Source organism: Cucurbita maxima, unplaced genomic scaffold (genome assembly GCF_002738345.1).
Source record: "Cucurbita maxima cultivar Rimu unplaced genomic scaffold, Cmax_1.0 Cma_Scf00002, whole genome shotgun sequence".
Lineage (NCBI taxonomy): Eukaryota > Viridiplantae > Streptophyta > Magnoliopsida > Cucurbitales > Cucurbitaceae > Cucurbita > Cucurbita maxima.
Window position 1 is genome coordinate 2,311,377 of NW_019272018.1, and position 13,681 is coordinate 2,325,057.

Sequence of the window (13,681 nt, forward strand, 5' to 3'; positions counted from 1 at the left end):
ACCAATTCTAGGGTTCTTTGGATGAGCAACAATGAGACGTAAAATGGAGAGATTTGTTCTTCTTCCTTTCTCGATTGGATGCATCTCGGAATCAAGTGTGGCCGTGGGGATTCAACGTAATGCAACATCCAAACCCACCGACCCTAATTCGTCTCCTCGATCAAGTCTTTTCTCGAACTCTCTCTCTCTTTCGTTCTTCGTTCGTTTCAAGTCTCTAATGGTTATTATGAGCTTGTTTGATATCTTATCCCGTTCGAGTTTTTCGTGAATCGGGCTAATTTTTGTATGGGTTTTGTATTGAAGGTGAGAAAGATGAAATGGTATTAGAAGAAAGTTTGAAGAACTTACAGAGATTCACAGCACTTGCAAAGCCTAATATAGGAGTTGGGTTTCATAGGCTTTACAAAGGTTTCAAGAATTTCTCTCAATTATTTGGTGAGTTTTTTTTTTTTTAATTGAAAAAATAAATTAAAATATTTACTTTTCGGGGTGTTATCGGGAAGGTTTGTGGGTCAGTCGGGCCAAGTTTAGACATTTTTTTAGATCAACCCAATTCTTCATTTCGTAAAATTTTCAACCCAAAAAATCTTTTATTAAAAATAAATTCAAGTCGGTTCAATTCAACCCATGTTAGTTTTACGAGAATCCATGAACCAACTCAATCTATAAAATTTTCATTTATTTGAACGTGGTCAAGCCTACCACTAGCCGATATTGTTCACTTTAGCTCGTTACATATAGTTATAAGTCTCATGGTTTTAAAACGTGTCTATTAAAGAGAGGTTTCCACACCCTCACAAATGATGCTTCGTTCCCCTCTCCAACCGACGTGAAATCTTACAAATAAGTTCAAGACCCAACCCAAACTATACAAAATGAATTGGGTTGCTCGAGTTTTATGAAACATCTAATTTGTTTAAATAATATATTCAAATTATCTTGTCATTATTTCTAAATTCTAATTTATTTTTTTTTTTTGTTTTGTTTTTTGGGTAATGATATTATTTTGGGAAGTGTACAAAGAGGAGATGGAAGAAATGGAAGAAATGGAAGTAGGATGTCCCACAGATGTGAAGCATTTGACCCACATCGGCTGTGATGCCACCACAATATCAGATGACCCCAATAATCCCTTCATAGATTGGGAAACTCTTCTAGCTTCCGGCCTCTTCTCTCTTCCCTCTTCTCGTTCTTGGACCGAACTCGAACTCGATGATCATCTTTCAAACTCTAATGTTCTACCTCATTCTATTTGAAAACAAAAAACATATGCTAAAAAGACTCGTGTTGATTCGATGTAAAATTTCTTATCTATAAAATAACTCGACATGTTACGTGGCTTGCTGTGAAGAACGTTGGAGCATTAGTCAAATTTAGATTTTCAAACGTTTTGAGGCTCAACAAATATAGAAAGTGGTAGGTCGGTCAGTATACGGAGGGATAAACTTACGGTCGTGCAACGATAGAAAGGTTTAATTTTAAAAAATGAAGCAAAAAAGAAAAAAAAAACCAAGAATTCATGATAGTTTTAATTTTAATCCAAATCTTAGGTACAGTTATTACCTTGCTTGAAGTGTTAGTTAAGTTAGTTAAGATTTGTGATCTTAAAAGACAATTCATTAATATATATATATATATTTATTTATTTATTGTCTGCTCTTAAAAATAATTTTTAATTATTTTAAATATAATTTTTAAAATATATATTAAAATTGGGTTGCGAATTTTAATTAAAGGTTTAAAAATAAATAAAAGATCGCTTTATTTTTTAGAATTTTATTTTTATTAAAAATAAAATTTTGAATAAATGACGTAAATAACAACCCAACCAAAAATGAATTAACCGAGGTTGAATTCATTATTTAATAAATGTTACATGAGTTAAAAAATTTACACCATGTCACAGTACACAACCAAATATGTCTTAGACACGCTAAGACTTAGTCCAAATTATCTAATGCCCATGTTGGCTAGGGTCGAGGCCAAAGTGACCCAAGTACTTTCTAATACCCATGTTGGCTAGGGTCGAGGCCAAAATGACCCAAGTACTTTCGTTCGAATGTGAGGCTGTTTGAACTTATATAAATAGAATATCATGACTTTATTATAAATAAATAAATCCTTAAAATAATTGAGCTAAAATAATTATGTAACTCATGTGAGTGCTCACGTGTTCTAGGTCACTTCCTTTGACCCTTCTTTACCACTTTTCTTAGTTTTGTAACCTTATACTTTTCAATTTCAATTCCCAAGAATGGGTCAAAAAAGGCTCCATGCACGTCACGAATCTCGTCTCAAAAGAAATAAATTTCGTCGTTACATTAGATCAATTCAACTATGGTTAAAGTAGGTTTTTATGTGTTATTGTGACACCCGAATAAAAAATAGGTAAATAAATGAATTGAGACAACCTTTGAATGAATGACTAAGAAAGATTTAAATAAATGAAAGTTACTATCTATTTCAATGGCTCAATCACAGAAATTTCATAGTTAAACATGTTTTACTTGAAGTAATTCTATTGGGTGTCCTTGAAATTTTCTTAGATGCATGTAAGCGAAGACTCGTGTTGATCTATGAAGATAGTCTCTTTACTCTTGAAAGCGAAAAGTACGTAACGCGACTATGTCGTAAGGGATACAAGGGAATGTTAAAGTCATCAAGTACCAAATCTAGATTTCGAATCCTGATCCAAATGTCAGGCAAACATAAGTCGTTTGAAAATAAAAAACCTTCCAATTACTCTTCATTCTTAATTTTATCATCAGCTCCCGTTGAATTCAACTCATAACGTTAAAGTAAACAAGAACCAAAAACAAAACATAAAAAAAAGACAAGAACATCAAAAAAAAAAAAAACAAAGAATTGTCTCAAAAGAAGAGAAAAAAAAAAACACTAGGATAATACGAGGATTGGTGTTGACTGGTCTTGAAAGGCAAGAGAATTTTCGAAGAAGTTGCATGTGTTATTTCCACGAGTATTTGGCACCATCAGCTCACTTGTCCATTCTTACTTGGCCGCCACACCAACCTTATCCCATCGACATATTCTCAAAATAATATCTGTCTGTTTATATGTTAAAAAGGTGTGTGGAATAGACTTTATGTCCAAATCATTGTTCTCCGATGTAGAATGATTATGTCATTGATGGATTAGGTTTGAATTCTAACATTTAATCGATTTGGTACGAACGTTTTGAATCTATTTCAATTATTTATTATAGATATGATAGAATAATTCATCGACTTTCTCTATCCTCGACTTGATTGCTGTGAGATCCCACATTGGTTCTCGTTGGGCCCGAAAGGAGTGGATTGTGAGATCTCACATCGGTTGGAGATAGGAACAAAACATTCTTTATAAATGTGTGGAAACTTCTAACTAGTAGATGAGTTTTAAAACCTTTGAGGGGAATCCCAAAGAGGATAATATCCGTCAATGGTGGAATTTAGCTATTATAAATGATATCATAGTCAGACATCGGGCAGTGCCTCAGTGAGGAAGCTAAGCCCTAAAGGGGGTGGACACCAGGCGGTGTGTTAGCGAGGACGCTAGCCCCAAAGGGGGGTAGACTGTGGACGGTAGATTCCACATCGATTAGAGAGGGGAATAAGTATCAACAAAGATGTTAGGCCCCAAAGGGGAGTGAATTGTAAGATCCCACATCGGTTGGAGAGGGAAACAAAACATTCTTTATAAGAGTGTAACCTATCCCTAGCCGACCAAAGATGACAATATCTACTAACAGTGGACTTGAGTTATAGAACAAGTTGGTATCTAATTGCTCGTTAGATTATATTTGTTAACATAAAGTTTATGTATCTTAGGTTTAATCATTTATGCTCGATTTTGTAAATTTATTTGGAAAAACAAAAATTTAGATCAATTGTCAAGTTGATGCATTTTTTTGCCAGCTACTAAAAAAATAGGATTACAATCCAACCCAACCCAGAAAACAAAGGGTTGGACCGTGAACTATGTTTAAGTTTCTCGGGTCACTAATCCAACCAACTTAAAATACATAATTTGTTTTTCATAAATGTGATAATTGTTTTTTTATCTTTTCAAAATTTTTAATTAATAAATAATTTCATAATTCAAAAATATTTTAAAAAATTTATATATAGAAATAATGGAAGAAAAATATCTCAAATTTATATTCGAGCACTCAATAATATTTTTATCTTTTTTTATTAAAGCATCAAAATTAAAGTCGAAAATTAATAAAATAAAATTTTAAAAGAATAAATATCACAATTTTTTTTATTGGGTTTGATGGGAAAATTTTTGTTTTTGTTAAATAATAATTTTCCACAAGAAAAGAAAATGGTTTATTTAAATATTTTAATATCATGTTTTTGATAAACTCAATATAGTTTCCCAAGTGGATTTTTTTTTTTATAATAAAAATGGATTGATTTTTTTATTATTTTAAAAAAATATTTGTTATGACCTTTCGAAAATTACATTCATACCCCTAACCTTTTAAAATATTATCCTTTTTATTTTAGATATAGACCTATTTCGACCTAACACTTCAATATTTCCGTTACTTTCGTACTCCTAAATCTCTAAAAATACTCTCGTTTAATCGAGGTATATAAGTTATAACGAAAAGAAATGATAATAATGGAACGCCCGATGAACCTTAGTAGTAGTTGAGTATGAGTTAATACATATGAGTTTAATATACAAAAAAGAGAGACACGTTGTCTGGTATAAATGAAATAAAGTTGAGAATTGAGGAATTATAAGTCATAGATGAACGAGTAAAATTTATTTTTGTTTTTATTATTAATTGGGTCGTCTTTTTTGTTGGACAATAAAAAAAACGCTCTAGAATCAGGTAGTGATTTTTAAATTATAATTATATTTAAAATATTATTTGATACGATTAAAAATATGTTTTAGAGTAATTTTGGACGGAACAAAAATAATTAAAAATAAAAAAGAAATTATAAAATTTAAAAAATATTTAAAAGAGGGAATCCGAAATGGTGGCTATAAATATTAATATATTTTGATAATGAATCCATTCGGTCACGTGACTTTAGGAAACTTCCCATCCAAATCCAACGACTCGGTCAACATCACAGCACGCCCTTTGGATTTGGACTCTTCATTAAAAATAATAATTTATTTTTTTTCGTTCAAAATTAAACTTCTATTGTAAAAAATAATAATAATAATAATAATAATAATTTACCACTCATTTTTTCAAATTTTTTTAGAGAGAGGTTAATAATTTATTTCAAAACTAATCTTAAAATTTTAATAGTGTTTCAAAAATATCATTAATTTTTAAAAATTTTCATTTAGTATAATATTTAAAGAAATACCCATAAAATTTTAAAAACACCATTAATATTTTTTACATTTATAAAAAAAAATTCTTACGAAAATGGTCTGACACCTTGTAAAATAATTTACAAACCTTTTAATGTTATTTTAAAAAATTTATGAGTATTTTTTAAACGTAGTACTCATAGTAAATATATTTTTAAAAATTTTAAAAAAAAATTAAAATGTTTTTGAATTAAAAAAAAGGTTTAAAAGTGCTTAAGGAATATTTTTATTAATTTAGTTTACTTATATTTCTGATTTTTCTGGTTTATTTATTTTTAATTATTAAAAAAATCACTCCTTTTATTTTATTTTTGAAAAATAAACATATTTTTCGAAATTTCATTAGTTTTTAAATTTGGGTATGATTTAAAATTTGACTTTGGAAAGGAATAAGTAAATAGGCTTTAATTTTAAAAAATGTATAAAAACTAAAAATAAATAAATACATTATAAAATAAATCTTAAAATAAAAGAAAAAAAATATAAATACAAAATTTTTAATTAAATTTTGATTAAGATATCTAGTTTTTGCAAAATAAATAAATAAATTTAATTAATCATTCGCATAAATAAAAAAATAATGCAATTTCGTCCAAATTTTAAATCCAAATTAATGGAATTGATGATGTTTCTTTTATATAAAAATAAAAAAATAAAATAGTTAGAAAAGTCCACAACTTGGTCCAATGAAATCCTTTTTTATTTATTTCATAATTTTTTAATAAATAATAAAAGAGAGAAAAAAACGACATAAATTCCATTATCCCTTTCACTTTTTTGACTGATTCTCCACTTTTCCGGCTTCATTTTTATTATTTTAAAAATCTTTTTATAAAAAAAAAAAATTAAAATTTAATTACCTCCCTCTCTTAAAAATAAAATATTCCCATTTTCTTTTTATTTTTTTAAAATTAGATAGTGAATTGAGATAAGAGTAAGATAAAATAATAATATTAAAAAAATATATGTATATATATATATATATATAGACGAAAAAATAGGAAAACAAAAAAAAAGCCAAAAATAGAAATTCCAAAAATAGAGATTTGAACTTTCAAAAATTAAAATTCAATTATCCAAAAAAAAAAAAAAAAATCAAGAATCAAATTGCATGGAAACGACGCCGTATCTTCCTCCCCTCCCTCCCTCTCTCTCTCTCTCTAAAAGCCAAGAACGCCTCCGTTTCCCTTTCCACTCCCTCATAGGACTCTCTCTCTCTAAACCTGCGTTTGAATGCATGAGATTTTTTCTTTATATATACATTAGATTTTTCCATTCTCACTGGTAGCTAAGTTTTCGAAGATTTTCCTTTTTCTCTCCTTCTTCTCCGATTCTCTGCAATTTTTTTTTTTTTTTTTTTTTTTTTTTTTTTTTTTTTTTCACCATNATGAGGCTTGAAGTGGAAGAAAACGATGTCGATGACGTTCTTCTTCCTCCTTCCAACTTCTCCATGGTTGAGGATGGCATTTTCCGATCCGGTTTCCCTCAGCCGGCTAATTTCCCCTTCCTCAAGAACCTCAACCTCCGCTCCATCATGTTCGTATCACTAATCCTTTCATTCGGTTCTTCTTCGTTTTCTTGATTGTGCGATTCTCAGTTTTGTTGTTCTTATGCATATTCCTGTTTTTTTTTTTTTTTTTTTTTTTTTTTTTTTTCCTGTTTCTGGTTTGTTTTGTTATGTTGCCATTGCTATATGATGTTCTGGATTATTGTTTTCTTTTTTTCCCCCATTTGGTTTGATTGTGAGGTCGAATTTGTTGGTTAATTTAAGATTTGAGATGGATTTGAAGAGATTTGTTTTTAGTATGTTGGTTTCTGATGAAGATTGGGGGATTGGTTTCCTTGAATAGAATGAGATGAAGTTTTTGGTTCTTTGATTGAAATAAGAGACAGATTATTGTGTTCTCTCTCGATTGAATCTGATTCCGATTGCCTTCTTGAATCAGCTATCTGTGTCCAGAACCCTATCCAGAGGAGAATTTGGAGTTTCTTAGAGCCAATAACATCAAGCTTTTTCAATTCAAAATCGAAGGAAAAAAGGTACTGTGTTGTTGTTCTACCAATGGCTTGATTTAGTTGCATATGAATTTGTTGGCTATAATCAGTAGTAATATCTTGGATTGCAGGAGCCTTTCGTTTCAATGCCCAAGGATGCTATTCTGGATGCCCTAAAAATCCTAATTGGTATTGTGGATTTTGGTTTCTGTTTATCTTCTTGTTCTTGTTTATCATTGTCTTTACAGAGTCTTAGAACATTTTTTAATTTGTTTGTTATTATATCATTTGTTTTCAGATGTTAGGAATCATCCCATTTTGATCCACTGCAAGCGTGGAAAGGTATTATCCTGATCCTATCCATCCTATTTATTGATATTGAATTCTACCTATATTTGTAAACTTGTAGATCGTAAGGTCGGCTTTGATTATGTCATGTTCTTGGCTATGTTTCTGAGGCTTAAGCATATAGAAACATCACTAACTATCAAATTTTGAAAACAAAGAACCAAGGTAAACTTGTGAATCGTGAAGTCCTGTTTGATAATGGCATGTTCTTGGCTATATTTTTGGAGCTTAAGCATACAAAAACTTCTCTAACTATCGAATTTTGAAAACAAAGAACTAGGTAAAATTGTGAATCATAAGATCTGTTCTTGACTATGTTTTTGAGACTTGAGGCTTAAGCATATGGAAACTTCTCTATCAAGTTTTGAAAACAAAGAACCAGGTAAAATCGTGAATCATAAGGTCTTGTTTGATAACGGCATGTTCTTGGCTATGTTTATGGGGCTTAAGCATATAGAAACTTCTCTAAAGAACCTGGTAAAATTGTGGTTGTGTTTAGGAGGCTTAAACATATAGAAACTTCACTAACTATCAAACATTGAAAACAAAGAACATGATTTTGAACAACTTTGCATACATACTTCTATGAAAATAGAAACCAACAAAGACATTACCAAACGAGCTTCAATTGGTAACCTTCTGAGTAGAGACAGTTTCATTGATATAGTCACATAGAAAGGAGGTTGTTTTCTAAAGCTCATAAAGCCTTTGTGTTATCCTCTCCCCATTGCAGCATCGAACAGGCTCGCTGGTCGGTTGCCTGAGAAAGTTTCAGAACTGGTGTTTGACATCAGTGTTCGAGGAGTACCAGCGATTCGCAGGCATGAAGTCGAGGACGACTGACCTACAATTCATCGAGACGTTTGACATCAGTTTGCTAAGGCAATGTGTTTACAGCATCATATACCAGTACCAAGGTTACAGCCAAAGCAAGAGGAGGCTGGTCTACCGAGAAGAAAATTTGCAGAAACCCCAACCAACATCAGTTTAGAGACGGAAAAAACATCAACCTTCTTCCTTTTTGCACATAATATCAAGTTCTTGTCAAAACATAAAGTCTATATTTTTAGGTTTCCCATTGATGCTCAGTTCATATATTTTTTTCTTTTTTCTTTTTTCTTTTTTTTTTCCCCTTATTTTTTCATTAATATAATAGAAAAAAGAAAAAGAAAAAAATAATAAATATGTGGGATAGTATATGCTGTTTTTTTTATTTGTTGGTTTTTTTAATGTATAGTTCTGTATGGATTCTTATTATTTGTTGAGAATTTAGATATTGACTTATTATAATTACTTTGATGTAAAAATTCATTCCTTATTTTATTTTATTTTATTGTATTTTTTTTATTTATAAAGGACTAATATAATTACTGTTGAAACAATATATATTAATATTAAGATTAGATGCTATGGTAGAACCTGAATTGGGGCATATGGAGCAATATCCTCTGCTCTTTTGCTTGGTAGTCGGGTTTCTCTTATCTACTTGCTTTCAATAATATCTATGATTGAAATGACTCTTGGTTTTGACCGTTGGTGAGTTCTCTGATATCATTCGGCCCACCGTTAGTTGATATTGTATTCTTTGGACTTTCCTTTTCAGGCTCTTTCAAGATTTTTATAATGTGCTAGGGAAAGCATTTCACAATCTATTTGGGTAATCCTTACAAGATGATTTGAAAAAAAAGTCTCTTAAAAAGACTTTTTTTTTTCCTCTAGGAACTTAGCCTTGGAGCTAGAAATACGACAAACTTCAAATCAATAATATATGAATGGTTTCTTGAGACTAATGTGAGACCCCGTTTGAGGAAACCTCCCTCTAACAAACATGTTTCAAAACTTTGAGATTGACGATGATACGTAATGGACCAAAGTGTTCTCTTTACAGCCATAAAAAAGCTCTTTTTCATTTTGTTCCTTCAAGCTTCGAGAAGACCCACTCAATATTTGTTTTTGTTAATCATCCCTTAAGGTGGAAAGAATGATAGAGTAGTCTAGGACTCCTCTACCTTAAATAATTTTTTGGATTTGATTATCTTTCCTGCTATGTATTCCATCTTGGAATTCGTACGTATGTTATTTGATTATCTCGAGTCTATATTGTTAAGTTGTGCATTAGTATGATGTTTACTCAACACACTTAACATAAGAAGGGTTGGAAGATTTCGCTCGAGTTCTAGACTCTCGATTTTAATTCTTTGTCTAATAAAACTCTAAACTTTAGATTTTGTGTTTAGTAGATCGGTAGATTTAAAAATATATACAAAAATAATAACACAATTTTTTTTTAAGAGTGAATGGATAAAAAGTTTGTTCAAATTTAGCAAAAAGAAAAAATTGATAAGTTTTATTTTAAATTATGATTTCATCTTAACTAAAATATTGCAAAATAAAATTGACCGATCATGGCACTAATTTTTAGAAAAAAGGAAAAGAAATGTTTTTTGATAAATGATAAATAATATAGATATATATTAAAGCCAGCCGCCACATTATTTTTAAACCTAGGTCATGTACCACATCGACAATTCTCGGCTAAGATTAATAATATTTAACGGAAGAGAGGAAGCTGACATGGCACGACCTTACTTGAACAGGATCTGTTTTATAGGTGGTACAACTGTGTCCTTGAGTCTTAAGGAGACAAGAACCAAAGTCCGGTGGATGAACCACTGTCTTGCGGCTAGAGCGTGATTATTGGCATAACGGGCTTCGGTCCTGCGGCTGTAGAGGAGGATCGTTCTTGGCCGACTCTGTTCGGCTGGGATGGTTGCATGGCGGTCTGACGGACTTCAAAAGATTTTTTTTTTTTTTTTTGGCTCCTCTGTTTTTTGGTAAGTTTTTGGTTTATGCTAATGACACAATTTATCTTCTCAAAGGTCGATAGTTCAAGACCTCATCGACATTGGTTTTCACCGGTGAAGATGCTGCATATCCTCTAGATGCCAGTTTCAATGCACAATGAATTGTTATCTGGTTGGTAAACTCTTTTTTGCAGGCAGCCTATCAAATCATCTCACGTATTGTTTAATATCTTGTTCCCTGTCATGTGCATGTCTTTGGTCTTTCATTTTGATGTTCGAGCTCGTGCCTAGAGAGAGAATGGGCACAATTCCCACTCTCCCCATTCTACTGTCCAAAACATGTCGATCGTTCTGTTCTTGAATTGGTTTGGATAGGAAAAGACCCAATTGACTAGATGTGTGGAATTTAATTGGATCTGATTGAACTTCGAATTCAAATGCGGTACGGTAACCAAGTGAAAAGGAAGAGGCTAAGATTGCTTGCATATTGCAGTGAATGATGTGCTATTTGAGTTTTGGTTCTATAATGGGGTCACTTAAAGTCACGTGCTACTCGTAGATTTTAGGTAAATGCAAGACAATTATATGGATGGCGGCGGCATCACATTACAAACCATAATTTCGATACTAGGGCATTTGCATTTTTATTTTGCTTATTAGTCTTAGGTTAGTAATAGATATTGTTTTTTTTTTTCTAGCTTTATTTCTAACGTGTACGTCCATGACATCGTTTATGAACTATTTAAAATAAAGATTTCCATATAAAAAGATCACGTCATGTATACGGTAACGACTTATATAGTAGAAAAAAATAGGGTCGTTACAAAGCCTATGAAATATTTAATCTCTCTTTTGTAAATCCGCTAATTAAGAAGATTAATATTTTACAAAATGATCGCTTGCAACATAACAAAGAGGCTGGTGGACGTTTGTGTTTATTAGCGTGTTTTATTTTAATTCTAAATAAAATCAAATTTAGATCAAATATTCCATGCAAATGGATTTCTCTTATACATTCTAGTTTAAATATTTCGTTATTAAATCCAAAATAATAATAATAATAATAATAATAAATAATAATAATAATAATAAATAATAATGTTTAAATTAAACATGAATGAAAAATGTATAGACAAGCAAAAAATATAATAAAAAAATAAATAAATAAAAAGAGAAAAATACAAAATTAGCCTCTATAAATAAAGCAAACGCCATTGTTGGATTCACCTTAGCTAGGGTTTCTTCTCCACCCAATCCTGTTTTTGTCAAAAATCCCCCCCTCCCAATTCGGAACGTGTTCTCTCTCGATCAAAAACAAAATTCTTTTAAGAACGATCGATTTCATTTGATTTTCCCAGAAAGAAAGCACAGCAACAATCAATCAACCATGACGGGGAAGGCTAAGCCGAAGAAGCACACCGCGAAAGAGATCGCCGCGAAGATCGACGCAGCCACCACCAATAGAGGCGGCGGAAAGGCCGGTCTCGCTGACCGGTCCGGTCAAGTTAAGGGCGGCCATGCCAAGTTCGAGTGTCCACACTGCAAGATTACGGCGCCTGATGTAAAGACTATGCAGATTCATCACGAGTCGAAGCACCCCAAAATCCCTTTTGAGGAGGACAGGGTTACGAATCTCCACGTTGATCGTGCTGCCGAGGGGTCTAAGGTCAAACCGGGTGTGAGAGGTAGCTTAAAGAAGTGAAGAAATCCGAATTTCTGGGTGATCAATGATGATGATAATGGTGGGTGGGCTCAATTCTATGGTATTGGGTGTTTCTGTTTTTGTTTTTTCCCTTTTTCTTTATTATCTTGTTCTCTCTATGTTTTGTCTCTGGTGCTGATGGGAAGTGGACTTGTAAGGTGTTTTGAGTAAAACATATGAGCTTGCAATTATGCATATTACATAAAAGAAGACATGATCATGGTTGTTCTGTTAACGATGGAGGTGCTCATATTCTTATTGCTCTGCTATCATGCTTAATTTAAGTGAATTTTCGAGTGGCCTGGTGAGAAATAAACTTTAGAATTTTGTTTTTGGATTGTTGTGGGCTTAAGATGTTAATGACTTCAGAATATATTCTGTTATATCTGTTATTGTTTTGATATTTAGGAAGTAGATTACTGGGAACTGATTAATGATTGACCCAACTATGAAGGGACGAAATCATAAATCCATATGTGGTCGCCATGGCTTCCCTGATGTAAGTTAAATGTTTTAACATTCTATCATCTTTGTATGGTAGTTTGAATTGTGTTAGCTGTTGAGAAAGCTGGGCCGTTTGGCATAAGTAAGATAGCTGAAGTTGTGAATCAGATGAATGACCGAGTTTCTTTGTTGTCAATTATCATGGTTTTTTTTCAACAAGTTTGTGCCTTGTTTCTTTGTCCCATGTCATGAGTGCCTTTGAGTTTCTATCCTCTACAGAAGCTGTATATAATTGAGATGTTTCTTATCAATATTTTTGTATACACTTACGTATTTGTGTTTTTGAGATCCCATATTGATTGGAGAGGGGAATGAAGCATTCCTTATAAGGGTGTGGAAACCTCTCACTATCCGACGTGTTTTAAACTTTTGAGAGGAATCCTAAAAGGGAAATCTCAAAGAGAACAATATTTGCTAGCGGTGGCTTGGGCATTACAAATGTTATTAGAGCTAGACACCAAGTGGTGTTAGCGAGGACGTTGGGCTCCCTAAGGGGGTAGACTGTGAGATCCCACATCGATTGGAGGGGGCCCGAAACATTTCTTATAAGGGTGTGGAAATCTCTTTCTAACAGACACGTTTTAGAACTCTGAGGAGAAACCTGAAAGAATTAGCATCTGCACCACAATTCTCTGCTGGTAGAAGCATTGTTTTTGTTTTTGTGGACTACGTTCTATATTTCTGAATGGAAGCTTAGATTTTTATAAGAGAAACAAACCTGTTGGTATAAGCAAATAGCATATTCTAATGATGGAGATTTATTATCAGGCTAGGTTTTTAAGATTAATTCTGCTCATCTATTTGGGAGAAACCCTTCCAATTTTCTCAAACTTGGGTGTGGGGATGTTGATGTCCTGACATGTTGCTTATGCTGTTTGGTTTTATGTTCTTGGTGTGTGTATGTTATCGTTATACCTTAAGACTTTTTAGTTTATTTAATATTTTCCATTTTCCATTTTCCATCTTTACGGTCAGGACTACT

General features: G+C 32.0%; 3 protein-coding genes and 1 non-coding gene across 4 annotated transcripts; all 4 read left to right on the top strand.

The window, feature by feature from the left end:
- LOC111499156 (CRIB domain-containing protein RIC4) lies at window positions 1-1,342 on the top strand. Its single transcript, XM_023150662.1, has 3 exons — window positions 1-164; window positions 304-435; window positions 1,015-1,342. The coding sequence occupies exons 1-3, from the start codon at window positions 32-34 to the stop codon at window positions 1,254-1,256; spliced, it is 507 nt and encodes a 168-aa protein (XP_023006430.1). The 5' UTR covers window positions 1-31; the 3' UTR covers window positions 1,257-1,342.
- Window positions 1,343-6,535: 5,193 nt separating this feature from the next.
- LOC111498659 (probable tyrosine-protein phosphatase At1g05000) lies at window positions 6,536-8,782 on the top strand. The gene is made up of 5 exons (XM_023149985.1): window positions 6,536-6,882; window positions 7,293-7,386; window positions 7,473-7,530; window positions 7,640-7,683; window positions 8,423-8,782. The coding sequence occupies exons 1-5, from the start codon at window positions 6,734-6,736 to the stop codon at window positions 8,678-8,680; spliced, it is 603 nt and encodes a 200-aa protein (XP_023005753.1). The 5' UTR covers window positions 6,536-6,733; the 3' UTR covers window positions 8,681-8,782.
- A 1,486-nt stretch (window positions 8,783-10,268) lies between these two features.
- LOC111473310 lies at window positions 10,269-10,481 on the top strand. The gene has a single exon (XR_002715634.1). It is a non-coding gene; the product is annotated as a Plant small nucleolar RNA U3 (small nucleolar RNA).
- Window positions 10,482-11,712: 1,231 nt separating this feature from the next.
- LOC111498671 lies at window positions 11,713-12,457 on the top strand. The gene has a single exon (XM_023150007.1). It carries the CDS (start codon window positions 11,881-11,883, stop codon window positions 12,193-12,195), a length of 315 nt encoding a protein of 104 aa, XP_023005775.1. The 5' UTR covers window positions 11,713-11,880; the 3' UTR covers window positions 12,196-12,457.
- The last annotated feature ends 1,224 nt before the right edge of the window (window positions 12,458-13,681 follow it).